At 67.7% G+C, this 27,721-nt stretch overlaps 3 protein-coding genes across 3 annotated transcripts; 1 reads left to right on the top strand and 2 right to left on the bottom strand.

The window, feature by feature from the left end:
• Nucleotides 1-65: 65 nt before the first annotated feature.
• Nucleotides 66-8,324, bottom strand: LOC131557021 (drebrin-like). The gene is given in 14 exon segments (XM_058804012.1): nt 66-360; nt 439-484; nt 1,456-1,671; nt 1,673-2,472; nt 2,544-2,658; nt 2,768-2,842; nt 3,830-3,884; nt 4,788-4,939; nt 5,807-5,884; nt 5,982-6,116; nt 6,550-6,624; nt 6,699-6,811; nt 6,898-6,950; nt 8,177-8,324. Coding segments are annotated over 14 exon segments (2,100 nt in total). The 5' UTR covers nt 8,263-8,324; the 3' UTR covers nt 66-259.
• A 2,956-nt stretch (nt 8,325-11,280) lies between these two features.
• LOC131557023 (rho-related BTB domain-containing protein 2-like) lies at nt 11,281-16,605 on the top strand. The gene is made up of 9 exons (XM_058804016.1): nt 11,281-11,531; nt 11,809-11,912; nt 13,154-13,339; nt 13,684-14,480; nt 15,238-15,356; nt 15,594-15,744; nt 15,922-16,010; nt 16,100-16,205; nt 16,327-16,605. Exons 1-9 carry the CDS (start codon nt 11,340-11,342, stop codon nt 16,494-16,496), a joined length of 1,914 nt encoding a protein of 637 aa, XP_058659999.1. The 5' UTR covers nt 11,281-11,339; the 3' UTR covers nt 16,497-16,605.
• A 2,261-nt stretch (nt 16,606-18,866) lies between these two features.
• Nucleotides 18,867-27,704, bottom strand: WDR54 (WD repeat domain 54). The gene is made up of 10 exons (XM_058804024.1): nt 27,685-27,704; nt 26,141-26,348; nt 22,953-23,015; nt 22,789-22,855; nt 21,589-21,645; nt 21,390-21,517; nt 20,618-20,718; nt 20,376-20,538; nt 19,242-19,316; nt 18,867-19,156 (listed from the first exon to the last, which is right to left on the bottom strand). The coding sequence occupies exons 1-10, from the start codon at nt 27,702-27,704 to the stop codon at nt 19,025-19,027; spliced, it is 1,014 nt and encodes a 337-aa protein (XP_058660007.1). The 3' UTR covers nt 18,867-19,024.
• Nucleotides 27,705-27,721: the final 17 nt, after the last annotated feature.

Below are 27,721 nucleotides of genomic sequence, written 5' to 3'. Positions count from 1 at the left end.
CCACAATTAATAATATTCACTAATAATTTGCATTAAAATTTATTTAACAGCTGCTGTGTGTGATTTTGGGTGGGGAGGGGGAGTGGGGGTCCCTGTGCCCATGTGGGGGGGGGGTTGGGGTGCTGCCCCCTCCCCAAGCTGCTCTTTTGGGGTACAGTGGGGGGTGGGGGCTGTGCTGGGGGGTGAAGGGAAGGGGATGTGCTGTGGTGCCATAGGGGGGACTCCCCCACCCCAGAAGGAGGTGCTGAGCCCCCCTCAATTACACAGCGTGGGGGGAGAGGTCCTCGTCCTCGTTGGGGGGATTGGAGCCCCCCAAAAGCGGTGGGTGGGGGGCGTCCCGGGCCAGCAGCAGCGCGAAGCCTGCGGGGAGAGTGGCGGTGAGATGGATTTGGGGGGTTTTGGGTAAATTTGGGGGGTGTCCGGGGGGTTTCGGGGTACCTGGCGTGGCTTTGTGCAGGACGAGGCTCTCGCCGGGCTCCTCCCCCTGCGCAGAGTGGGAGGGGCTGAGGGGGCTCTGCACCCCCCCATGGGCCCGCCCCCCACACCAGGGGACCCCACCCTGCACCCCATCCTGTACCCCCCACCCTGGACCCCATCCTGCCCCCCACACCAGGGACCCCACGCCACCCCCGCATCCTGCCCCCCCACCCCATTCCCGCTCCTGTCCCATCCCAGCCCCCAGAACATCCCCCAGGATCCGGGGTTCCTCCCCCGACCCACAGCCAGGGGTCCCCCAACCCCAAAACCTGCAGCCTCCGAGCCCCCCATCGCCCCCAGCCCCACAGAAACCCAGACTCCATCTCGGCTCCCACACATTTCCCCAGCCCCCCAACACCCCCAGCCCCACAGAACCCCAAACCCCCATCACCCCCATCCCCACAATACCCTAGTCCCCCATGTCAGCCCCCCACATTTCCCCCAGACTCCCTTCACCCCCAGTCCCACAGAACCTCAGCCCCCCATCTCAGCCCCCCATTTCCCCCAGACCCCCATCACCCTCAGACCCACAGAACTGCAGCCTCCATTTCAGCCACCCCATCACCCCCAGCCTCCCAGAAACCCAAATCCCCATCACCCCCAGCCCCACAGAACCCCAGCCCCCAGCCCCTCATCACCCCCAGCCCCCCATCTCTGCCCCCACATTTCCCCCAGACTCCCTTCACCCCCAGTCCCACAGAACCTCAGCCCCCCCATCTCAGCCCCCCACATTTCCCCAGCCCCACAGGACCCCCAGCCCCCCACATTTCCCCAGCCCCACAGGACCCCCAGCCCCCATCTCAGCCCCGCACTTTTCCCTCAGACCCCCATCTGAGCCCCCCCATTTCCTCCAGCCCCACATCCCCACCCAGACCCCCATCTCGGCCCCCCATCACCCCCAGTCCCACAGAACCAAGACCCCCATCTCGGTCCCCCACTTTTCCCCAGCCCCCCATCTCCCCCAGCCTCTCCCCGTACCTGTCCCGGGGGGGGTCCCGGCTCCCAGGGGGCTTCCCAGCGCCCCCCCCACTCCTGCCCCCCGATTCCATTGCGCCCCAAATCCTGCGGGTCCTGCAGCGGGCGGGGGGGCCCGGCCGGGGGTTCTGGGGGTTTTGGGGACCCCTCTCGCGGGCTGGGGACCCCCTCGAGCAGCGGCCCCAGGGATTCCCATGCTGGGGGGCTGGGCAGGGGGGGGGCTGTCCGGGGGGGGGCCCTGCACATCCCGGGGGGGGCTGGGGGGACACCCCAAACCCGGAGCGCTGCAAGGAGGGAGGGGCTGCACCCCACAAGCGCTTTCAGGAGACCCCGGCCCAGGGGGGACCCCCGAGCGGGGGGGGCTGGGAGGGGACCCAGACATGGCCTGGGGGGACCCTGAGCTGGTGGTGACAAAATCGGGGGTCCCCAGGGTGTCGGAGGGAGGGGTCCCCGTCCCCATGGGGCTGGAGGGGGTCCCGGTGGTGGCACTTTGGGGGGTGGCTGTCACCACAGGGCTGGGGGGGCTCCCTGGGGGGGCAGAGGGAGGGGTCCCTGTGCCCAGGGGGGTGTGGAGAGTCCCGGTGGTGGCACTTTGGGGGGTCCCTGTCCCCAAGGGGCTGGCGGCATGGGGGGACCCTGCTCGGGCTGGGCTGGGGGGCGTCCCCAGGGCGCCACATTGGGGGGTCCCTGTCCCCATAGGACTGGTGGCATGGGGGGTCCCTGTCCCCACAGGGCTGACGGGGGTCCCCAGGGTGACACATTGAGGGGTCCCTGTCCCCACAGGGCTGGGGGGCGTCCCTAGAGTGCCCCTCCCCATGGGGCTGGCGGGGGTCCCGCTGGTGGCACCCTGGGCTGTCGCTGTCCCCGCGGGGCTGGCGGGGGGCAGAGGCGGCGGCGGCCGGCGGGGGCTGGCGGGCGGGGTCCCCCGGCCAGGGGGGCTCTGGGGGGGCTCCGGCCGGCGGAAGATGAAGGCGGATTCCGTCAGGCTGCGCTGGTACCGCAGGAACGGCCGGCGGGCACCTGGCGGGGGCGAGGGCTCAGCGGGGACCCCCGGAACCCCCCGTGCCCCCCGTGCCCCCCACGGCACCTACCGGGGGCGCTGCCGGCCAGCGGGGACGGCGATGTGCATGTGGACCCCGAGCGCTCCCGCTGGCGGAAGAATTCCCGGGGGTTCTGGGTGCGCTGGGACACCAGGATGGCGGCTTCCTGCGGGACAGGGGCTCAGCGGGGCCGCCACGGGCACCGTGGGGCACCACGGCGCTGCCCGAGCCCCCGTGAGCCCCGGGGATGGGAGGGACCCGGTCCCGGCACTCACGGCCGCGGTCCCGCTGAGCCCGGTGCGACCCCCGCGCTCCCGCTCGGCCGCCTCCTGCTCCCGCTGCTGCTGCTCCTGCGGGAGCGATGGGGACGCTGAGGGATGCCCCGGGATGGAGCCCGGATCCCTCGGGATGGAGCCCGGATCCCTCGGGATGGAGCCCGGATCCCTCGGGATGGAGCCTGGATCCCCCGGGATGGAGCCCGGATCCCCCGGGATGGAGCCCGGATCCCTCGGGATGGAGCCTGGATCCCCCGGGATGGAGCCCGGATCCCCCGGGATGGAGCCCGGATCCCTCGGGATGGAGCCCTGGGTGCCCTGGGTAGAGCCCTCACACCTCCCCAACATCCCCCTGCAACAAATCTTCTGAATCCCTTGGGATGGACGCGCTCGATCCCGCAGGATGGAGCCCCCTGATCCCCTGGGATGGACCCCTCAGATCCCCTGGGATGAACCCCAGATTCCCTGGGGTGAGGGATCCCCCAGGATGAGCCCCCCAGCGTGAACCTCTTCAGATCCCCCGGGATGGATCCCCCGGATCCCCCGGGATGAACCCCTTCAGATTCCTCGGGATGAACCCCCTGGATCCCCTGGGTTGAACCCCTTCAGATCCCTCGGGATGGACACCCCAGATCTTCCAGGATGGACCCCCAGGATCCCCTGGGATCAACCCCTTCAGATCCCACAGGATGGGCACTCCGGATCCCCCAGGATGAATCCCCTGGTTTCCCCAGGATGGAGCCCTCAGACCCCTTGGATGAACCCCTTCAGATCCCTCAGGATGAACCCCCTGGATCTCCCAGGATGGAGCCCCCAGACTCCTTGGATGAACCCCTTCAGATCCCCCGGGATGGATCCCCCGGATCCCCCAGGACAGACGCCCAGAACTCCCTGAACCCCCCGGGATTGCCCTCCCGGGATGCACCCCCTGAAACCCCCCGGGATGAAGCCCAGACTGCCCGGGATGAACGCCCTGGATCCTGGTGGGATGGAGCCCCCGGACAGACCCCCCCAATCCCCCCGATCCCCCGAGCCCCCCATTCCCGCTCCCTTCCCGCTCACCCATCGCTCCTGCTCCTTCCTGCGCTCCTCCGCGTCCAGCCGCGCCTGCTCCTGCCTGCGGGGCCGCACCGGGGCGTCACCGAGGGGACACGGAGGGGACACGGGGGTGGGACATGTGACAGGATGGGACACAGATGGGAAACACCAGCGGGATATGGGGATGGGGGCACAGGGGTGGGACATGGGACACAGATGGGGAACACCAGTGGGATGTGAGGATGGGGACACGAGGATGGGACATGGGACAGGCTGGGAAACACCAGCAGGATATGGGGACAGGGACATGGGAATGGGACATGGGACAGGATGGGACACAGAAATACCAGTGGGATATGGGGATGGGGACACAGGGATGGGACAGGGATGGGGGCACGGAGGTGGGACATGGGACACAGATGGGAAACACCAGCGGGATGTGGGAATGGGGACATGGGGGTGGGACAGGGATGGAAAGACGGGGGTGGGACAGGATGGGGCACAGATGGGACACACCAGTGGGCTATGGGGACATGGGGGTGGGACAGGATGGGACACAGATGGAAAACACCAGTGGGATACGGGGACAGGGACACGGGGGTGGGACAGGTATGGGGACACGGGGGTGGGGCATGGGACAGGATGGGAAACACCAGTGGGATGTGGGAATGGGACAGGGGACAGGATGGGACATAGATGGGAAACACCAGTGGGATATGTGGTTGGGGACACGGGGATGGGACAGGGATGGGGACACGGGGGTGGGACATGGGACACAGATGGGAAACACCAGCGGGATGTGGGAATGGGACATGTGACAGGATGGGACAGGGATGGGAAACACCAGTGGGATGTGGGGACAGGGACACAGGAATGGGACAGGAATGGGGACACGGGGCTGGGACAAGGATGGGGACACGGGGCTGGGACAGGGACGGGGACACGGGCTGGGACAGGGATGGCGGCCAGCGCTGCCCCTCACCGCCGCTCCTCGATGAGCCGCTCCCGCTCCTGCAGCCGCCGCTCCCGCTCCGCCGCCTGCAGCCGCTCCTCCTCCATGCGCTCCCGCTCCCAGCGCCGCCGCTGCTCCCGCTCCCGCTGCTTCTCCTGCTCCTTCCGCTGCTGCTCCTCGCGCTGCGCACGCACCGGGATCAGCGCCGGGATCCGCACCGGGAACCGGCACCGGCGGCTGCACCGGGAACTCACCCGCCCCGGTACCAGGAGCGGCGCTGCGATCCCGCTGCCTTCAGCACTGAGACCGGCACCGGGACCGGGACCAGGACCGGGACCTCGCCACACTTCATACCGGGGCTCTGCCAGCCTCGGCACCGGCGCCGGGACCGGGACCCCACCGACCGCCGCACCAGAAGCCCCGGGGGCTCGGCACTGGGACTGAGACCCCCACCCCATGGGCAGTGGGACCCTGCAGCGTCAGCACCGGGACCCCACAGACCCCTGGACCGGAACCGGGACCCCCGCTGCACCCCACACCGGCCCCGGGACCCCTATAGACACCGGGACGCCACTGCACCCCTGGACTGGAACCGGGACGCCGCTGCACCCCCCACCGGCACCGGGACCCCCACAGACACCGGGACACCGCTGCACCCCTGGACCGGAACCGGGACCCCGCTGCACCCCACACCGGCCCCGGGACCCCCACAGACACCGGGACCCCGCTGCACCCCTGGACCGGAACCGGGACCCCGCTGCACCCCACACCGGCCCCGGGACCCCCACAGACACCGGGACCCCACTGCACCCCTGGACCGGAACCGGGACCCCGCTGCACCCCACACCGGCCCCGGGACCCCCACAGACACCGGGACCCCACTGCACCCCTGGACCGGAACCGGGACCCCGCTGCACCCCACACCGGCACCGGGACCCCCACCAATCTCGGCACCGGGACCCGCGGGCTCTGCCCCGAGGCCGCAGCCGTGACCCCATCCCCGGGACACCGGGGGACCCCCCAGCCCTCCCCCAGCCCCCAGCGCTCACCTCAGCCTGCTCCCAGAAGGAATCGCGCTGGGTGCGCTGCAGCTCCAGCGCCGGGTTGGTCTTGCGGTAGTTGGTGCCCTGGGGAGCACAGGGGGGGCAGGGTGGGACCCCCAGAACCCCCCAACACCCCCAGGGAACCCCGGGAAGCCCCGCAGGGACATCGCCCCCCACTCACCACCAGCTCGGGGGGGTCCTGGGGGGTCCTCCTGGGGGGGCGAGGGGCGGGGGGCGCCAGCTGTGCCAGCACTCGGCGCAGCCCCTCCAGCGTCACCTCCTCGGGCCGCCGGGCGCTGATCACGGCCGTGGCCTCCTGCCGCCGGCACGGGACACGATGGGACAGTGCCACCCCTCCCACGGCCCTCCCTCCCCCGGGGAATCTCGGCACGATTCCCACGGACGTGTTAAATGCGGGACTGGATCCAGATGTGGGGCCGCATCCAGATGTGGGGCCGGATCCAGATCCCGGACCCGGGCAGAGCAGCGGAAGCGGTTCCGGGGGATGGGGGGGGGGGGGCGGGACGGGACCCCCCCGTGAGGACGGGACCGGGAGGGGGGGCAGGGATCCCAACCACAGCCCCGGCACGGCGGCCAAGACTGGGAGCACTGGGAAAGCGCGGCTGAGTCAGCAGCGCCAGGAATGCGCCCGGGCACAGGCAAAGGTCGGGCAGGCGGGATGGGGGGGCAGGATGGGGAACTTGGGGTGGCCCCGGGGACCCCCCGAGGGCTCCGTGCCCCCCACTCACCCTGAAGAAGCTGCGGATGGCCGGCAGGTGCCCGGCGCACGCTGCCCGCTGCGATTCCGGCGCCTTTTCGCCCACCTGGCACCACAGGGAGGGCTCAGCCCGGGGGGGTCCCGGCCGGGGGTCCCCCCGAGCTGCCCCCCAGCACTCACCCAGCTGATCAGGACAATTCTGGGGGTGCCCGAGCCGGGATCGGGGACCCGGCACAGCCCGTACATGATGCTGCCCACGGAGAATTTTCCAGCGAGCTCATCCGGCCCCCCGGCTGTAACGAGGGGGGGTCAGAGGGGGTGCGGGGAAACTCGGGGGGGACCCCCCCCCAATATTTCCCGGCAGCGTCGCTCGCGGTACCTCCGGAATCCAGGAGCTTGAGGTCGTGGTGCTTCTCATAGCCAAAAACGGCCCTGGGGGGACAGAGGGCTCAGGGTGGGGGTCAGGGTGGGGGGGTCACAGCGGGTGTCACATAAAGTGGGGGGACCTGCCAGCCTTGGGCACCCCCCGCGCTGCCCCGTGCCACCAGCTTGGGATGAATTCATGGAAGTGCCGCCGGCAGCATCCGCCCCCGGGACAATGGGAACGTGGGAAGGGCCGGAGCGGCACAGCCCCCCCAACAGCGACCCACCCCCCACCCGGTGCGGCGGTGCCGGGACCCCCGCCCGGCCCGGGCAGCGCTCGGGGGGCCCCATCCCGGCGGGACCGTCCCCCCCGTCCCGGGCATTCCCGGCGGCTCTGCCGCTCTTTGTTCCCGCGTGGCTCCGGCGCGGGGCTGGGCACGGCTCCGGCAGCGCGCGTGGAGCATGCAGGGCACGTCACGCGTGTCACGGCATGTCGCGACAGGCTGCGGCGCCACATGGCGGGACCGAGCCCGGCACGCGGCCGGGAGGAGCCGGCGCTGGAGCGGCTCCAGCGGCGCTCCGGGGGCAGAGGGCAATGCCCGCCCGGCCGCGGCCGCGGGCACGGGCGCTCCCGTGACGCCGCGGGGCTGCGAGCCCGGTGAGCCCCGGTGCCGCCGCTCCCCACCCCGGGATGGGGGTTTTGGGGGACACCGGCCCCGCGGCACCGGCACCGGGACCCCCAGCCCCGTACCGTCCCGGGACCCGCGCCCCCCGGTACAGCCGGGCAGAACCCCCCTTTCCGCAGCCCGGGGCGCTCCCCGCTCCCGCAGCCCCCCCGGGCCCGTCCTGCCCCAGCCCCGGGCGGCGGCGCCGCTCCCAGCCCGGCGGCACCGGGAGGGAGCGGGCGGGACGGGGCGAGACCGGCTGGGGCTCCCGGTTCCCAGCGCGCAGGGCTCAGTCCCGGGACCCCCCCGCGGACCGGCACCCCCTGGCCCAGAGCCCGGTGCCCCTCGGAGCCCCTTCCCGGTGCCGGTACCGGTACCGGTGCCTCTCAGCCCGCCCCCGACGGCCCGGCCCGTGCCGGTGCCCGTTCCTGCTCCCGTTCCCGGTCCTGTCTCCGGTGCCCGTCCCAGTGCCCGTTCCCAGCCTCGGTCCCCTCTTCCGTTCCCGTTTCCATTCCCGGTTCCCTGTGCCGGCTCCTCATCCCCGGTTCGCTGTTCCCGGTCCTCCCTTCCGTCCCCTTTCCTGGTCTCCGTTCCCGGCTCCCGTTCCCTCTCCCCGTGTCCCGTTCTCACCAGTCGGTGCCAGCCCGGGGGTTCCCCACGTCCTCCCGCGCCGCCAGCAGCGCCAGCCGGTACCGCTCCAGCCCCGGCCCCGCCATCCCGATCCCGGGGCCGATCCCGATCCCGGGGCCGCCGCCGCCGCCGCCGCCCTGCGCCCGCTCCTCCCTCCCTCCCCCGCCACCCCCCCGGCACTTTCCGCCGCCCACGGGCGGCACCGGGAGGGGCGGGGGCGGGAGCGGCCGGGAGGCACCGGCGCGGCACGGGACGGGCGGCGCTGGGAGCGCTGGGAACGGGCCCGGGTCCCGCACTGGGACGGGGTTCGGTACCGGGATGAGGGTCCCGTAGCGGGATGGGGATCTTGTACAGGGACAGGGGGCCGGTACCGGGATGAGGGTCCCGTAGCGGGATGGGGGTCTCGGTACCAGGGTGAGGGTCCTGTGCCAGGATGGGGGCCCTGTACTGGGATGAGGATCCCAAACCGGGATGGGGGTCCCGTACCAGGATGGGGGTCCCTGTAGGAGGATACTGTACTGGGATGGGGGTCCCATATCAGTATGGGGGTCCTGTTCTGGGATGAGGGTCCCACACTGGGATGAGAGTCCTGTACCGGGATGAGGGTCCCATATCAGTATGGGGGTCCCTGTACCGGGCCTGGGTCCTGTACTGGGATGAGGGTCCCATACCGGGATGGGGGTCCCTGTATGAGGGTCCCTGTACTGGGATGGGGGTTCCGTATCAGTGTGGGGGTCCCTATACCAGGATGAGGGTCCCATATCAGAATGGGGGTCCCTGTATGAGGGTCCTGTACCGGGATGAGGGTCCCTGTACTGGGATGGGGGTCCCTGTACTGGGATGAGGGTCCTGTACTGGGATGGGGGTCCTGTACCAGGCCTGGGTCCTGTCCTTGGATGAGGGTCCCATGCTGGGATGGGGGTCCCTGTACTGGGATGGGGTTCCCTGTATGGGGGTCCTGTACCAGAATGGGGGTCCTTTACTGTGATGGGGGGCCCTGTATGAGGGTCCCCATATACTGGGATGAGGATCCTGTACTGGGATGGGGGTCCCATACTGAGATGAGCGTCCTTGTATGAGGGTCCCTGTACCGGGATGAGGGCGATGTACTGGGATGGGGGTCCTGTACTGGGATGGGGGTCCTGTACTGGGATGGGGGTCCCTGTATGAGAGTCCCTGCACTGGGATTAGGATCCTGTACAGGGATGGGGGTTCCATACTGGGATGAGGACCCTGTACCAGGGTGAGGGTCCTGTACTGGGATTAGGATCCTGTACAGGGATGAAGGTCCCACACTGGGATGAGGGTCCCATATCAGTATGAGGGTCCCTATACCAGGATGAGGGTCCCTGTACTGGGGTAGAGGGTCCTGTACTGGGATGAGGGTCCCTGTATGAGGGCCCCTGTACCGGGATGAGGTTCCCATACCAGGATGGGGGTCCCATACTGGGGTGAAGGTGCCGTACTGGGATGAGGGTGCTGCAGCAGGATGAGGGTGCTGTGCCAGATTCCCATTTCAGGACATGGACGCAGGCTCCAGGATCCCACTCTGGAATGCCAGTGGAGGTCCCAGGATCCCACAGCAGGACACGGATGTCACAGCAGGACGTGGGGCAGGTCCCAGGGGCCCAGGCTGGGCCGCGTGCCCGGCTCCAGCGCTGGAATGTGGCTGCAGTGCCAGGATCCCATCCCACCACCAGGGTCCCCAAACTGTCCCCCCTGTCCCCTCCCCCGGCCCTGGATCCTCTCCCCCATTCCCTTTTTATGCCAGGAAATGGGATTTTGGGGCTGGGGGAGTCCCCGGGTCCCCCTCGACTATGAAGGGGGTGGCGGGGGCGTCTTGGGGACATTCCCAGCCCAGAGTCTGGCCCGGCCGGGCCCCACAGGGCTCCTGTCCCAAAGCCTCTCCCCGTTCCCTTATTTGGGCACCGCGGCTGGAAAATCCCAAATCCCCGGGGAGGAGAAAAATGCTGGAAAATGGGATCGTGGGCCCGGGGACACGCCCAGCCCAGTGCGGCGAGCCGTGTCACCCCCAGTCACCGGGGGTCACTGCTGGCACTGGCATTACTGGCGTCACGGGTGTCACTGGTGTGACTGGCATTACTGGTGTCACTGGTGCTGCTGGTGTCACCGGTGTTACTTTCTACTGGTGTCACTCTTACTGGTGTCACTGGTTTTGCTGGTTTTGCTGGTTTTGCTGGCACCACTGGTGTCACTGCTGTCATTGCTGTCGCTGCTGTCAGTGACGTCACTGCTTCGGCTGGTGTAACCGGTAGTGCTGGTTGTACTGGTGTCACTGGTTTAACTGGTGTCACTGGGGCTGCCGCTGTCACCGGTTTCACTGGTGTGTCCCGCTACTGTCACCGGTGTCATTGCTGTCACTTCTGTCACTGCTGTCACTGCTGTCATTGCTGTCACTGCTGTCATTGTTATCAGTGACGTCACCGCTTAGACTGGTGTAACCGGTATTGCTGGTTTAACTGGCGTCACTGGTTTGACTGTTGCCACTGGGATTACCGCTGTCACCGGCTTCCCTTGTGTGTCCCGCTATTGTCACCGGTGTCACTGCTGTCACTGCTGTCAGTGACGTCACTGCTTCGGCCGGTGTAACCGGTAGTGCTGGTTGTACTGGTGTCACTGGTTTAACTGGCGTCACTGGGGTTACTGCTGTCACTGGTTTCACTGGTGTGTCCCGCTGCTGTCACTGGTGTCACTGCTGTCACTGATGCCGCTGCTGTCACAGGTGTCACTGCTATCGCTGCTATCGCGGCTGTCGCCGCTGTCGCGACCCCGCCCCCCGCCCACGTGGGCGTGGTCTCTCATGGGGGCGTATCCTATGAACCCGCCTAGTGGGCGTGGCCTCGGTCGCGGGTGTGGGCGTGGCCCCGGGGGCTGACCCGTCACGTGGCGTTGCGGCGCCCCCTGGCGGCGCTCCTTTGTCCGCGCGCGGGGCGGGGCCGCGGGGGGCGTGGCCGGGCGGGCGGTGTCGCGCGGGATTGGCGGGGCGGGGCGAGGCGGGGCGGGGCGTGCCGCGGCGGCGCGCGCTGATTGGCTGCTAGGCGGGGTGGGGCGGGGCGGGCGGGGCGGGGGTCGGTAACGGGCCGGGGCCGGGCGGGGGGCGCTGAGCGGGGCCGCTCCGCTGCCCGGGGCCCCCCGCGCCCCCATGGACCCCGACGTGGATTACGAGCGGCCCAACGTCGAGACCATCAAGTGCGTCGTGGTTGGCGACAACGCCGTGGGCAAGACGCGGCTGATCTGCGCCCGCGCCTGCAACGCCACGCTGAGCCAGTACCGGCTGCTGGCCACACACGTGCCCACCGTGTGGGCCATCGACCAGTACCGCGTCTGCCAGGAGGTGAGGGCACCGCCGGGCACCGCCGGGCATCGAGCGAGCGGGGGAACGGCGGGAGGGGCGTTACCGGAGACACCGGGCATCGCCGGGCACGGCGGGGCAGGGGGGCGGGGGGGAAGCAACAGGGGGTACCGAGCACCGGGGAGCAGCCGGTACCGCGAGGGACACCGAGCGGGGAACCGGGAGGGGGCGGGGGGGGCACAGCGGGGTGGTCCCTCATGGTTCCGGGCAGGGCGGTGGGTGATGGTGCCGTTCCCGGTGCCGTTCCCGGTGCCGATAGGTGCTGGAGCGCTCCCGGGATGTGGTGGACGAGGTCAGCGTCTCCCTGCGCCTCTGGGACACCTTTGGGGACCACCATAAGGACCGGCGCTTCGCCTATGGCAGGTGGGACCGCGACCCGCCGCCGGAACCCCACCCCCTCCCGCCACCGGCACCCCGGCTCCGGTCACCGGCACCCCGGCTCCGGTCACCGGCAGCCCAGCCCCCACCCCAGCCCCCGAGCGCAAGCCCTGCCCATCCCGGGATGCACGGAGCCAAAGGAGCCCCTTGGGCTCCTGCCAGCGCCCGGGGAGCAGCTCTGGCACCCCAGACCCCATCCCCCCGCTTTGGGGACACCTTTGGGGCCACCGCGACCCCAACACTGCCCCCCCGAACCCCCCGCCCCGAGCAGGGACCCTCCGGAGCTGTGCGTGGGGGGCGGCTCCAGGGGGGCTCTTGTGCTGCGGGAATCCTTTGTGGGGGCGCTGGGCTGGCAGCAGGAGGGGCCCCCCAGATCTCCGGTGTCCCCCGGTTGTAATCAGCCGGTGCCCGTGGCCGCTGGCACGTCCGGGCTCTCTTATCGCGGCCGCCCCGCGCCAGCCCCGCGGCTCCGCTAATCTCCCCGCGGCACGGCGGGGCTGGGGGGGCCCTGTCCCCGCCGCTCGCGGTGGCCCCGGGGCTGGCGGAGGGCCCCGGGGGGGCCGGTGGCGGCTATCTTGGTCTGGGACACGGGCCCGGCTCCAGCGGCGCCTCCCGGTCACGTCCCGTCCCGGCTCGGACTAAAAACAACCCGGGCTCGGGGCCACGCGGCTGCTGCGGGGACTTGGGGGTACTGGCACCCACTGTGTGTCCTGGCACAGCCCCCCATGTCCCCTGGCACCCCTTCATGTCCCCTGGCACCCCCCCAGGTCCCCTGGCACCTCTCACTCCCTGGGATGGCAGTGGCCGCCCCACAGTGGGCGCGGGGCGGGATTGGGGACAGCGGGCGTGGAATGTCCCCGGTGCTGGGGGCTGGCACCCACCCAAACACCCCCCGTGGGACCCCCCCCGGCTCAGGACCACCACGGTGCCCACCCGAGCTGGGGCAGCCCGTGGCAGTGGTGACTCAAAGCCAGGTCCCGTGGGGTCCCTCCTGTCCCCTGTCACTGTCAGGGGGCTCCCAGAGGCCGTGGAGTTGGTGTGGCCGCGGGGATTTGTGGGGTTCCCCTGGCTGGGGGGCTCTCAGGGGGTCCTGGGGGGGTCCCAGGCTGGGGACAATGACCCGAGGCGGGGCTGCGACCCGAGTGCCGCCTGATCTGGGTGTGTTCGGGGACGTGTTTGGGGACGCCGGGTGGCACCGGGACAGCGCTGCCCTCCCCCCCGCGCAGGTCGGACGTGGTGGTGCTCTGCTTCTCGCTGGCGAACCCCAACTCGCTGCGGCACGTGAAGAGCATGTGGTACCCCGAGATCAAGCACTTCTGCCCGCGCACCCCCATCGTGCTGGTGGGCTGCCAGCTGGACCTGCGCTACGCCGACCTGGACGCCGTCAACCGCGCGCGCCGGCCGCTGGCCAAGTGAGCCCCCAGAGCGTCCCACGGGGACGGGGACACCTCAGAGTGTCACCATTGAGTGGGGACCCCTCCCTGTGCCGCTATGGGGACCCCCAGTTTTGTCACCACCGTGTTAGGGTGTGTCACCTCCCCGCAGGATGGGGTCCCCCTGTGGGTCAGCACTTGTGGGGTGGAATCCGTGCCCTGCTCAGCACTCCTGGCTTGGGAGGTCCCCTGGCACCCTCACAATGAGGGGCCACCCTCCCAGCACCCCCCGGGCATGGCCATGAGACCTCCCAGCACCCTCGGAACGAGCAGGGGCTGCCCTGGACACCCCCTCAGCCCCCGCCCTGTCCGTGCCCCCCCAGGCCCATCAAGCCCTCGGACATCCTGCCACCGGAGCGGGGCCACGAGGTGGCCCAGGAGCTGGGGGTGCCCTACTACGAGACCAGCGTGGTGGCCCAGTTCGGCGTGAAGGACGTGTTCGACAACGCCATCCGCGCCGCGCTCGTGTCCCGCCGCCACCTGCAGTTCTGGAAGTCCCACCTGCGCAAGATGCAGCGCCCGCTGCTGCAGGCGCCCTTCCTGCCCCCCAAGCCCCCCCCGCCCCTCATCCAGGTGCCCGACGCCCCCCCGGGGCTGGGGGGGGGCCCGGCCGCGCTGTTCCAGGCCCCGCTCTGCGCCGACGTCGTCTTCCAGCTGCAGGGCGGCCACCGCGTCTTCGCCCACCGCGTCTACCTGGCCACCGCCTGCTCCCGCTTCTACGACCTCTTCACGCTGGAGGAGCCTCCCGGCCAGGGGGACGGGGACGGCCGTGACCTGTCCTCGTGGGGCCGCGGCTTCCTGAGCCTGCGCTGGGAGGCGGTGGCCGACCCGGTGGCGGGGCGGGAGCGGCGCATGGCGGTGGTGGCCATGGACCGGGGCGTGCGGCCGGAGCCGCTGCGCGCCGTGCTGGAGTATCTGTACACGGGCAAGCTGGAGAGGCCCCACGGGGACCTGAGGCAGGTGGGGGCCGTGGCTGAGCTGCTGGAGGTGTTTGACCTGCGCATGATGGTGGCCAACGAGCTCAACCAGGAGAGCTTCATGAACCAGGAGATCACCAAGGCCTTCCACGTGCGCCGCGCCAACCGCGTCAAGGAGTGCCTGGCCAAGGGGGTCTTTGCAGGTATAGGGGTGGGGTGGGGCATGTGGGGACAGGAGGGTCACCACTGTCACCTCCGAGATGGTGTCACCTTCTCGTGGTGACAGTGGGGTCACGGGGATATGGTCAGCCTGAGACTCTTCCACCTCTGAGGTCTTTGGAGTCTGGGGTCCTGCCCTGGTCAGTCATGGAGGTGCTGCTGGGGTGGAGTGACAGTTCTGGGTGGTGGCCAAGGGGTGCTTGTCCCCAGGGCAGTGGTGTCCCCATGGAAAGGTGCCCAAGGGATTCTTGTCCCCAAGGCAGTGGTGTCCCCATGGAAGGAGTGTCCCCATGGAAGGGATGTCCAAGGGATTCTTGTCCCCAAGGCAGTGGTGGTCAAGGGGTGACTATGTCCCCATGGAAGGGATGTCCAAGAGATTTTTGTCCCCAAAGCAGTGGTGTCCTCATGGAAGGGGTGTCAAGGAGTTTCTTGTCCCCGAGGCAGTGGTGTCTGAGGGGTGGCTGTCCCCAAGGAAGGGGTGTCCAAGGGATGGTTGTCCCCAAGGCAGTGGTGTCCCCATGGAAGGGGTGTCCAAGGGGTTCTTGACCCCTTGACAGTGGCGGTCAATGAGTGGCTGTCCCTGATCTGCCGTGTCCCAGGGGTGGCCGTCCCTGATCTGTAATGTCCCAGGGGTGGCTGTCCCTGGTCTGCCATGTCCCAGGGGTGGCTGTCCCTGGGCTGGGGGGCACAAGGGATACCTGGGGGGTGGCTGTGTCCCCCCTGAGCTGTCCCTGTCCCCAGACGTGGTGTTCCTGGTGGATGACGGCGCGGTGCCGGCACACAAGCCGCTGCTCATCGCCGGCTGTGACTGGATGAGGGCCATGTTCCGGGGGGGCTTCCGCGAGAGCTACGCCAGCGAGGTGGGCACGGGGGGCACCTGTGGCTCCGGGGGTCGGGGGGGGCATTTGGGTTGGGGTCAGGGGGCTGCTCAGAGCCCCTGGCTCAGGGACACGTGTATCCTACTTCTTCCTACTGTGCTGGGATGTGTGGGCTATTCCAGGGCTGGGGGTGCTGTGCCAGCTCAGGCACTGCCAGGAGGGTCCCCCTTTCCCCCAGCCCCCTTTGGGGGTGTCTCTGAGCTCCCCCCAATCCCACAGGTGTCCCTGCCTGGCACCAACTGCGCCTGCCTCCGCGCCGTCCTCGACTTCCTCTACACCGGGGTCTTCACCCCCACGCCCGACCTGGACGCCATGGAGCTGCTGATCCTCACGGACCGGCTGTGCCTGCCGCGGCTGCAGGCGCTCACCGGTGAGCCCCCCTCGGTATCCCCCGGTCCCTGACGTCACCAATGCCCCGCTGCCGCCGCGGGGACGGATCGATCATCGATCGTCCCCGTGTGTCGCTCGCTGTCCTTATGTAAGCGCGGGGGGGGCCCGTTCCCGCTGTGTGACCCCCCCTGAACCCCCATTTCCCCCCTTTCCCCAGAGCAATACGCCGTGGACGAGCTGCTGCGAGCCTTCATGCAGCGCGTGGAGATCGACGAGCAGGTCATCATCTACCTGGAGATGACGCAGGTATGGGGGGGCTGGGGGGCACGGAGACCCCCGAGGGGGGACACAGAGATTCCCAAGTGATGGGGTGACCCCCCCAAATCCCTCCCCAGTTCCACAACGCCCGGCAGCTGGCGGCGTGGTGCCTGCACTACATCTGCACCAACTACAACCGCGTGTGCCGCCGCTTCCCCCGCGAGATGAAGTTCATGTCCCCAGGTATGGATGGATGGATGGATGGATGGATGGATGGATGGATGGATGGATGGATGGATGGGGGGCACCACGGGGAGGGCAGGGGGTCCCCAGCCGTGCCCTGAGCCCCGCGGTGTCCCTGCAGAGAACCAGGCTCACTTTGAGCGGCACCGCTGGCCGCCGGTGTGGTACCTGAAGGAGGAGGATCTGTACCTGCGCTCCAAGAAGGAGCGGGAGCGCGAGGAGCAGCTGCAGCGCAAGCAGCACCCCCGCAGCAAGTGGTGCTTCTGGAGACCCTCACCGCCCGTGTCCTGAGCGGGGGGGCTCGGGGAGGGCACCCCCGTGTGGGGCTGGGGGGCTCGGGAGGGCTGGCAGCCCCTGGGCCGAGCAGGGGGTTCGGCCCCGGGCTCCCCGTGCAGGGTGAGGGGGCTCAGCTGGGCTGGGGGGCTCAGGGCTGGGGGGCTTGGATGGGCTGGGGGGTCAGGTCCTGAGACCCCCACACTTGACTTGGGGGGCTCAGCTGGGCTGGGGGTCCCTGTGTGGAGTGAGGGGCTTGGGCCTGGGGCTTTTATAAAGGGCTGGGGGGCTCCCATGCAGGGCCAGGGGTCCCTGTGCTGGGCTGGGGGTCCCTGTGCTGAGGGCCCTGGGCTCCCATGAAGGGCTGGGGGTCCCTGTGCTGGGCTGAGGGGCTCAGGACCCCCACCCTCAGCCCCAGGGACCCCACACTGAACAGAGGGGTTGGCCCAGGACCCCCCCACCCCAGGCTGTGGCTCTCAGCCCTGGGACCCTCCCAGCACTGACCAGGGGGCTTGGCCGGGGTGGGGGTCCCCAAGGGCTTGTTTACCCCCCCATCCCCGGCTGTTTACAGGCTCTGCCGGCTCGCAGCCCCCCGGTGCCACCGTGCCTTTCCCCGGTGAGGGGGGGGGGCCGTGCTGAGCCCCCTCCCCCGGCAGGGCCCCCTCCCCATGGCTGGTGCTACCTCTGACCGAGCAGTGTTTGGGGCTGGGGGTGCGCGGGCAGCGGGGGCTCTGCCGCTCCCCCTTTCATTTCTGGGGGGTCCCCACCCCCGTAGGGCTCTCTGGTGCTGTATTTTCCCCCCGTCTTCATGGGGGGGTCCAAGCTGTGAGCAGGGCGGGTGGGTGGGTGGGTGGGTGGGCGCGGGGAGGGGTCCCTGGGTGCTTGTGTGGCTGCAGAGCCCCCGGCTCATCTCTGTGCCTTGGACGGGGGGGGGATCATTGTCCCTGCCGCGGGGGTGTGGCATTGTCGCTGTCCCCTCCCCCCGGCTGAACTGCACAACCGTTTTACCGTTTTTACACTTTTTTACCCCAGGAGCACAGCGGGGCCCCCCCCGGCCTCGGGGTCCACCCGGCCCGGAGCGGGGCCCCCCCCACCTCAGCAGCGGCTGTTTTAACCTTTAATAAAGCTTTTTGTAACGGAGCCGGACTCTGTTGGGCACCCCCAAACCCTGCTGGGCCCCCCAAACCCTGCTGGGTTCCCCCAAACCCTGCTGGGTTCCCCCACACCCTGCTGGGTTCCCCCACACCCTGCTGAGCCCCCCCAAACCCTGCTGGGTTCCCCAAACCCTGCTGAGCCCCCCCAAACCCTGCTGGGCCCCCCAAACCCTGCTGGGTTCCCCCAAAACCTGCTGCCCTGCCTCAAACCCTGCTGAGCCCCCCAAACCCTGCTGGGCCCCCCAGGAAGGAGTGACACGGGGGGGGTTCACTGGGGTGATTTATTGTGGGGGGAAACAGAAAATGGGGGGACCTGACCCACACATTGGGGGGACACGAGTGGGACATAAAGGGTGGAGGAGTCATTTATGGGTGGGGGAGACCCCCCGACAGGAGGGGTGGGGAGGGCTTGGGGGGTTCCCCCAGCTCAGGGCCTGAGCCCCCCATTTCCCCCTCCCTGTGAGCAGAGCCCGGGGTCACCTCAGCTCCCGTGGGGGGCTCAGGGACATCGGGGGGGGGGCTGCAGGGGACCTGGGGCTGTCCCTGGGGTCCTGCTGCAGCTGCTGCTGCTCTTTCCAGCCCCGCAGCACAGCTGGAAACATCGCAAACATCTGGCCAGCTGCCATGGGACTGCAGCATCCCACGGGGGTTTGGGATCCTGGGGGGGTTGGGATGCAGGATGCCCCATGTCCCCCATGTCCCCATGGGTTGTCTCCCCCATTTTGTCCCCTCCCCAGGAGCTGTGCCCGGCAGATGCCGCACCTGGGACGCCGGGCTGGGCTCTGGGGGCAGGAGCAGCAGGTAGCACAGGTTTGCCGGGATCCTCCCGTCTGAGCCGGCTCCGTTCCCAGCCACGCCGCCCTCCGGGAAGGGCGGGAGCCACGGGAGGGTCCCGGGGCCGGTGGGAGCCATGCGAGGATCCCGGGGCCGGTGGGAGCCATGCGAGGGTCCCGGGGCCGGTGGGAGCCACGGGAGGGTTCCGGGGCCGGTGGGAGCCACGGGAGGATCCCGGGGCCGGTGGGAGCCATGCGAGGATCCCGGGGCCGGTGGGAGCCACGGGAGGGTCCCGGGGCCGGTGGGAGCCATGCGAGGATCCCGGGGCCGGTGGGAGCCACGGGAGGATCCCGGGGCCGGTGGGAGCCATGCGAGGATCCCGGGGCCGGTGGGAGCCACGGGAGGATCCCGGGGCCGGTGGGAGCCATGCGAGGATCCCCTCGGGGCTGCTGGAGCCGCTCCCGGCCCTCGGGAGAGTTTCGGGGGGCACGGGGGGGATCCCGGCCGGGGCTGCAGGGGGGGGTCTGTGCTCAGCCCTCACCCACGGTGGATTGTCCCGGCATTCCCGGTGGATTGTCCCGGCGTTCCCGGCGATCCCGGCGTTCCCGTTGTCCCGGCTCAGGCGGGGCCGTAGCACAGGATCTCGCTCAGGTCGTAGCCGGTGACAGCGAAGGTGTCCCCAGCAGGGTCACAGAAGCGGGCGCCGCACACCTGAGTGTCTGTCACACACTCGGCGTGGCAGTGCTGCACCTGCGGGGGGAGCAGATCCAGAGGATTCCCACAGCTCCAAGGGCCACATCCCTGTCCCCTGTCCCTGTCCCAAGCCCGGACTGACCTCGATGTCATCGGTGTCCGGGTCCCTGCTGAGCTTCCAGACGTGGACAAAGGAATCCTCTGCGCCCGAGAGCAGCTGCCAGGGGAGCAGGGGGACAGTGGGGACACCACGGAGGTGGCAGCGCCACTGGCAAGGTGGGACACTGGGGTGGGATTTGAGGTTGGGATGCCAGGTGGGATGTGGAGTGAGATGCCAGGTTGGGATGTCAGGTTGGAATTCTTGTCACTCTGGGACAGGAATCCACCTGGGATGCCAGGCTGGAATTTCAGGTTGGAATGGCAGGTGGGAGGTCAGGTTGGGATTTCAGGATGGAATTCCAAACTGGGATTTCTGGTTGGAATGCCAGTTGGCATGTTGGGATGGGATTTCAGGTTGGAATGCCAGGTTGGGATTTCAGGCTGGAATTCAAAGTGGGATGCCAGGCTGGGATTTCAGGTTGGAATGCCAAATGGGACATGGGATGGGATGGGATGCCAGGTTGGAATTCAAAGTGGGATGCCAGGTTGGGATTTCACGTTGGAATGCCAGGTTGGGATTTCAGGGTGGAATTCAAGGTGGGATATCAGGTTAGGATTTCAGGACGGAATGCCAGGTTGGGATGCCAGGTTGGAATTTCAGGTTGGAAGGCCAGGTTGGAATGCCAGGCTGAGATGTCAGGTTGGAATGCCAGGTGGATGTTGGGGTGGGATGCAGGTTGGGATTTCAGACTGGAATTCAAGGTGGGATGTTCAAGGTGGGATGAAAGGTTGGGATTTCAGGTTGGAATGCCAGGTGGGATGTCAGGGTGGGATGCCAGGCTGGAATTTCAGGTTGGAATGCCAGGTTAGGATTTCAGGTAGGAATTTCAGGTTGGGATTTCAGGATGGAATTCAAAGTGGGATGCCTGATTGGAATTTCAGGTTGGAATTTCAGGTTGAGATTTCAGCTTGGAATGCCAAGTTAAGATTTCAGGTTGGAATGCCAGGTTGGGATTTCAGGATGGAATTCAAGGTGGGATGTCAGGTTGGGATTTCAGGTTGGAATACCAGGTGGATGTCGGTGTGGGATGCAGGCTGGGATATTGGGCAGGATGCCAGCATGGGATGCTTTGGGTGACCCCAGCTGTGCCCCCAGCTGTGCCCGTTCCCCCCGTACCTTGCCGGTGAGCGGTGCCAGGTCGATGGCGTAGATCCAGCGGGCGTGTGCGCTGAGCTGGGCGCGGATCCGCCCCGAGCCCGCCTCCCACAGCCGGATCTGCCCGTTCCCGTAGCCCGCGGCCACGATCCCGTTCCACAGCGCCACCGAGGAGCACGTGCAGCTGCACACAGGGCCGGTGTCACCACCGCAGGGCTGTCCCCGCCCCGTGTCCGACACCCCGCGGCACCCCCGGGGCTCACCCGGACCCCGGGATCTTCCCCAGCAGCGTGAACTCCTCCCCGCTGCTCCACAGGCACAGCGTCCCCGAGTCATCGGCTGTCACCAGGTCCCCGGCGCCGTCCTGTGGGGACAGGTGGCTCAGGGACACCGGGCAGTGTCCCCACTTGGGGATGGCACTGTCCCACGGGCACCAGGACAAGCTGGGACAGCTCCTGAAGAGCTGATGGGCTGGAACTCGTCCGGCCCTGCCCAGGCTGCCAGGCCAGGGTGGATTCTGAGGAAGGATCAGGGCACCCCTCCCTCCCTCTGTGAGGATTCCCGGCCCTGGGAATGCCCCAGTGCAGCCCTGGGAAGCCTGGGAGCAAAGCCCGGGGTGGCAGTGGGAGGTGACACAAGAGCTCCGTGTCCCCATGGTGACACTGCAGCTCGGGAATGGCATCTGGGGGATGAATTCCTTGGGGATCCCAGAGCAAGGAAAGTTCAGTGACTCATCAGGGAAAGTGCTGAGTGGGAGGAAACTGCCTGGGGAGTCTGCAGGGACCTGCCCTGGGAGCTTCCAGGAGGCTGCAGGAGAGATGGGAGGAATTTGGGACAAAGGATGGGGTGACAGGACACAGGGAATGGCTTCCCACGGGAGAAGGGGAGATTTGGGTGGGATTTAGGGAAGAAATCCTTCCCTGTGAGGGTGTGACTGCCCCTGGATCCCTGGAAGTGTCCAAGACCAGCTTGGAGCCACCTGGGACAGTGGAAGATGTCCCTGATGAGATTTAGGGTCCCCCTCTCCCCCCATACCGGGGCCTGGCCCTGCTCGGCCGCCATGTCGGTGATGGGATCCCGGTGCTGCTCCAGGACCTCGCTCAGCGTCACGTTGGTCCCTTTAGGGGGGACGTCAAACACCAGCACGGCCCCAAAGGATGTCCCTGTGGGGTCAGGGGGGTCAGCAGGGGCTGGGCCAGCCCAGGGCCACCCCCCTGCCCACACCTGGGCTCACCCACGCAGACGAAGCGGCCGCCGGCAGCGGCGATGCCTCGGGCAAACACGGAATGTGCTGGAAGGGAAAGGAAAGGTTTGTGTCACTGTGGGACAGGGATTGGGGCAGGGAACAGGTTTGTGTCACCCTGGGACAGGAATTGGGGATGGGAACAGGTTTGTGTCACTGTGGGACAGGGACTGGGACAGGGAACAGGTTTGGGACAGGAATTGGGGATGGGAACAGGTTTGTGTCACTGTGGGACAGGAATTGGGGATGGGAACATGTTTGTGTCACTGTGGGACAGGGATTGGGGATGGGAACAGGTTTGTGTCACCCTGGGACAGGGATTGGGGATGGGAACAGGTTTGTGTCACCCTGGGACAGGGATTGGGGATGGGAACAGGTTTGTGTCACCCTGGGACAGGGACTGGGACAGGGAACAGGTTTGGGACAGGAATTGGGGATGGGAACAGGTTTGGGACAGGAACTGGGGATGGGAACAGGTTTGTGTCACTGTGGGACAGGGACTGGGACAGGGAACAGGTTTGGGACAGGGATTGGGGATGAGAACAGGTTTGTGTCATTCTGGGACAGGAATTGGGGAAGGGAACAGGTTTGTGTCACCCTGGGACAGGAATTGGGGAAGGGAACAGGTTTGTGTCACCCAGGGACAGGTTTGGGACAGGAATTGGGGATGGGAACAGGTTTGTGTCACTGTGGGACAGGAATTGGGGATGGGAACAGGTTTGTGTCACTGTGGGACAGGAATTGGGGGTCACACCCCAGTCCTGGCACATTTTTGGGTCTGTCACAAGATTTTGAGGTGTTGATGTGCAGGAGGTGGGGAAGGGGCTCAGCCTGGAGCAAAGGGGGATCAGGGCCTGTGGGAAATGGATTTGGAGAAAAGTTTTAGGGTTTGACAGAAGGGTTGGACAAATGGGGGCCTTGTGGCTCTGCACAGCTCCTGCCAGGAGGGGACACAGGGAACAGGGACAGGGTGAGAGGGAACAGGGACAGGGTGAGAGGGAACAGCCCCAAGCTGTGCCAGGGGAGGTTTAGGTTGGACATTGGCAAAATTCCCTCCTGGAAAGGGCTGGAATTCCCACCCTGGCAGGGCTGCAGTGCCATCCCTGGGGGATTCCCAGCCCTGGGCAGGTGGCACTTGGGGACAGGGTCAGAGGTGGCCTGGCCAGGGCTGGGGGCTCGGGGGGGATTCACCTGCTGGGAGCTCTGGGACATCCAGGGCGTGCCAGAACACCATGGTGGAGCCATCAGCATCGTACATCTGCCATGGAGGGACAGCTGGGACACTCTGGGGGGACAGGGGGACACCCAGGACCCCCCAGTGCCCCCCAGTGCCCCCCAGCAGCCCCAGGCCTCACCTGCACCCCACGCTGGGACGTGAGCACCAGCAGCACCCGCGATGGCAGCTCGCACCATGCGGCCTGTGGGGACACAGAGGGGACACTGAGGGACCCCCTGTCCCTTCTGGGGACACTGAGGGACCTCCTGTCCCCTCTAGGGACACTGAGGGACCCCCTGTCCTCCCGTGGGGACACTGAGGGACCCCCTGTCCCCTCTGGGGACACCGAGGGATGGTGCTGTCCCCTCATGGGGACATTGACAGACCCCCCTGTCCCCTTCTGGAACACTGAGGGACCCCCTGTCCTCCCCTGGGGACACTGAGGGACACCCCTGTTCCCTCATGGGGACATTGAGGGACCCTGCTGTCACCTCCTGGGGACACTGAGGGACCCCCTGTCCCCTCTAGAGACACTGAGGGACCCCCTGTCCCCTCTGGGGACACTGAGGGATCTCCTGTCCCCTCCTGAGGACACTAAGGGACCCTGCTGTCCCTTCCTGGGGACACTGAGGGACCCCGCTGTCCTCCAACCCCACCTCCTGGGGGTCTTCCCCCGGAGAACCCCCAAAATCCCGGCCTGAAACCTCTCAAATGCTCCTCCAGGAGAACCCCAAATTCCTGCCCCAAGAACAGGAACCCCCAAATCTCCTCCTGGAGGCCCCCAGACCCTTCCTCCTGGAACAAGAGCCCCCAGATTTTCTCCTGGAGCCCCTCAAACTCCTACTCCTGGAAAAGGAGCCCCCAAGCCCCTCCTGGAGGCCCCCAAACTTCTCCTCCTGGATGAGGAACCCCCAAATCTCCTCATGGAACAGGAGACCCCAAATCTCCTCCTGGAGCTCCCAAATTTTCTCCTGGTACAGGAGCCCCCAAATTTTATCCTGTAGCTCCCCAGTCTCCTCCTGGAGCCCCCCAAACCCCTCCTGAAGCCCCCCAAAGCTCTTCTCCTGGAAAGGAGCTCCCAAATCTCCTCCTGGAGCCCCCAAATCTCATCCTAGAAACCCCCAAACTCCTACCCTTGGAAAAAGAGCCCCCCAGTCTCCTCCTGGAGCCCCCAAACCCTTCCTCCTGGAACAAGAGCCCCAAAATCTCTTCCTGGAGCTCCTCAAACTCCTCCTGGAGCTCCTCAAACCCTCCTGGAGCCCCCCAAACCCCTCCTGGTACAGGAGCCCCCAGATTTTCTTCTGGAGCCCCCCAAATTTCTCTTCCTGGATCAGGAACCCCCAAATCTCCTCCAGGAGACCCTCAAACCCCTTCTCCTGAAACAAGAGGCCCCAAATTTTCTCCTGGAGCCCCCAAATCTCCTCCTGGAATGGGAGTCCCCAGATTTTATCCCTGAGCCCCCAGATCTCCTCCTGGAGCCCCCCAAACTCCTACCTTTGGAAAAAGAGCCCCCCAGTCTCCTCCTGGAGCCCCCAAACCCTTCCTCCTGGAACAAGAGCCCCAAAATCTCTTCCTGGAGCCCCTCAAACTCCTCCTGGAGCTCCTCAAACTCCTCCTGGAGCTCCTCAAACCCTCCTGGAGCTCCCCAAACCCTTCCTCCTGGAACAAGAGCCCCCAGACTTTCTTCTGGAGCCCCCCAAATTTCTCCTCCTGGATCACGAACCCCCAAATATCCTCCTGGAGCCCCCAAATCTCCTCCTGGAGTCCTCAAACCCCTTCTCCTAGAACAGGAGCCCCCAGATTTTCTTCTGGAGCCCCGAAATCTCCTCCTGGAGCCCCCCAAATCTCCTCCTGGAACAAGAGTCTCCAAATCTCCTCCTGGAGGCCCCCCAAATCTCCTCCTGGAGCCCCCCAAATCCTCCTCCTGGAACAGGAGCCCCCAGATCTCCTCATGGCAAAAGAGCCCCCAGATTTTCTCCTGGAACCCCCAAACTCCTATCCCTGGAAAAGGATCCCCCAAACCCCTCCTGGAGCCCCCCAAACCCTCCTTCAGGAACAAGAGCCCCCAAATTTTCTCCTGAAGCCCCCAAATCTCCTCCTGGAGCCCCCAAACCCCCTCTCCTGGATCAGGAACCCCCAAATCTCCTCCTGGAGCCCCCCCAGACTCCTCCTCCTGCAGCAGGCCCCAGAATTTCCACTGGAGCCCCTAAATCTCCTCTTGGAACAGGAGCCCCCAAACCCCTCCTGCTGGAACCCCCAAATTTCCTCCTGGAACCCCCAAATCTCTTCCTGGAGCCCCCAAACCCCTTCTCCTGGAACAGGAGCCCCCAGATTTCCTCCTGGAGCCCCCCAATCTCCTCCTGGAGCCCCCAGCCCTTCTCCCGGGGTGCCATCCCCTCCCCCAGGTGTGTTTGGTGCCCCCCAGGTCAATCCCTGTGCCCTCAAGGACCCCCCCAAATGCCCCCAGACCCCTCAGGGGGCTCCTTCCCCTCCCCTGCCCACACGCTGAGCCCCCCAGGATCCTGAACCCCCCACACCCCAACCCAGTGCCAGGGAGGTGCCAGGGAGGTGCCAGGGCTGTGACACGACCCCTCCTCAGTGCCAGGGGGTGCCAGGGCTGTGACACGACCCCTCCTCAGTGCCAGGGTTGTGCCACAACCCCTCCCCAATGCCAGGAGGTGCCAGGGAGGTGCCAGGGCTGTGACATGACCCCCACCCAATGCCAGGAGAGGTGCCAGGGCTGTAGCATGACCCCAACCCAGTGCCAGGGAGGTGCCAGAGAGGTGCCAGGGCTGTGACACGACCCCCACCCAATGCCAGGAGGTGCCAGGGCTGTGACACAACCCCAGCCCAGTGCCAGGAAGGTGCCAGGGAGGTGCCAGGGCTGTGACACGACCCCCACCCAATGCCAGGAGATGCCAGGGCTGTAGCATGACCCCAACCCAGTGCCAGGGAGGTGCCAGGGCTGTGACACGACCCCCCCCCCCCTCTCAGTGCCAGGGCTGTGACACGACCCCCACTCAGTGCCAGGAGGTGCCAGGGCTGTCACACGACCCCCGCCACCCCCATTTCAGTGCCAGGGCTGTGACACGACCCCCGCTCAGTGCCAGGGAGGTGCCAGGGCCATGACACGACCGCCCCCTGGCTGTGACACGACCCCTCCTCAATGCCAGGGGGTGCCAAGGCCGTGACACGACCCCAACCCAATGCCAGGGAGGTGCCAGGGCCATGACACGACCCCTCCCCAGTGCCAGGAGGCGCCAGGGCCGGGTGCCACCCCCCGCCCGCTGCCACCAGGACCCGGCCCGGGCTGTCCCCGTGCCTCACCTGTGTCAGCAAGGGGGTGCTGAGGGCAGAGCCCCCTCCCCGTGCCTGCAGCTGCCGCGGGTGCCCCTCGGTGCCCAGCAGGCTGAGGCTGGAGCCGTGCACGGCGCCGAAGGCGGGGCCGCGCCCGGGCGGGCACAGCACGGCCAGGTTGTTGTACAGCGCGGAGCTGCTGCTGCGCAGCGCCAGGCTGCGCTCCCGCCGGTACGGCCTGCGGGCACACACGGGTCACGGGCACCGGGGGGCACCGGGGGGCACCGCCAGGGGGGTGCGGGGCGGATTCTGGGGGGGCCGGAGCGGATCTGAGGGGTGGGGAGGGAATGGGGAGGGAATGGGGAGGATTCAGGAGGGGCCGGTGTGGGGCTGGGGATGGGTCCAGATGGGGAGGGGCAGATCTGGGGGGGCTGGGGGCAGATCCAAGGGGGTGCGGGGAGCTCCAGGGGGGGGGCTGGGGGTAGGTTCAGGGCAGGGGGGGGCAGATCAAGGGGAGAGAGGGGCAAATCCAGGGGGGCTGGGGGTATATCTAGGGGGGCTGGGGGTAGGTCCAGAGGAGCAGGGGGCAGATCCAGGGGGCTGGGGGTACATCCAGGAGAGTGGGGGACAGCTCCCAGGGGTCTGTGGAGCTCCAGGGTCTGGGGGTACATCCAGGGGAGGGGGGGCAGATCCAGGGGTTTGAGGGCAGATCCAGGGGCAGGGGGCAGATCAAGGGGAGGAGAGGGGCAGATCCAGGACTCTGGGGGCAGATCCAGTCCTCTCCCCTCCCAGAGCCCCCCACAACCCCGGCCCGATCTCCTGTGCCAGGGACCCCAGCCCAGCCCCACCTCACGGACCCTCCGAGCCCTCCCCGAGCCCCCCGCCCTGCTCGTCCCGCCCCCGGTTCCCCTCAGTGCCCCCCGGTTCTCCCTGTTCCCCTCAGTGCCTCCCGATTCCCCCTCAGTGCCCCCCGGTTCCCTTCCGTGGCCCCGAGCCCCCTCAGTGCCCCTGGTTCTCCCCCGGTTTCCCCTCAGTGCCCCCTCAGCGCCTCCCGGTTCCCCTCAGTGCCCCCCGGTTCTCCGCGTTCCCCTTCAGTGCCCCCGGTTTTTCCCCCGTTCCCCTCAGTGCCCCCCGTTCCCCTCAGTGCCCCCGGTTCCCCTTCAGTGCCCCCCGGTTCCCCCCGTTCCCCTCAGTGCCCCCCGTTCCCCCTCAATGTCCCCGGTTCCCCTCAGCCCCCCCCGTCCCCCCTCAGTGCCCCTGGTTCTCCCCCGGTTCCCCTCAGCGTCCCCGGTTCCTCTCAGCGCCCCCCGATCCCCTCAGTGCCCCTGCCCCCCCTCATTGCCCCCCGGTTCTCCCTGCTCCCCTCAATGTCAGCGCCCCCCCGGTCCCCTCCCGTTCCCCCTCAGTCCCCCCCGGTTCCCCCCGGTTTCCCCTCAGTCCCCCCCGGTTCCCCTCTAGCGCCCCCCGTTCCCCTCAATGTCCCCGGTTCCCCTCAGCCGCCCCCGTTCCCTCTCAGCCCCCCCCGGTTCCCCGGTTCCCCGCCGTTCCCCCCCCCCCCCCCCCCCCCCGCTCACCCGGTGCTTGCCGCCGCCATGGAGACGCGTCGCGGCG

Source organism: Ammospiza caudacuta, chromosome 4 (genome assembly GCF_027887145.1).
Source record: "Ammospiza caudacuta isolate bAmmCau1 chromosome 4, bAmmCau1.pri, whole genome shotgun sequence".
NCBI lineage: Eukaryota > Metazoa > Chordata > Aves > Passeriformes > Passerellidae > Ammospiza > Ammospiza caudacuta.
The sequence above is the reverse complement of the archived record's forward strand: the minus strand, read 5'-3'. Positions and strand labels throughout refer to the sequence as shown.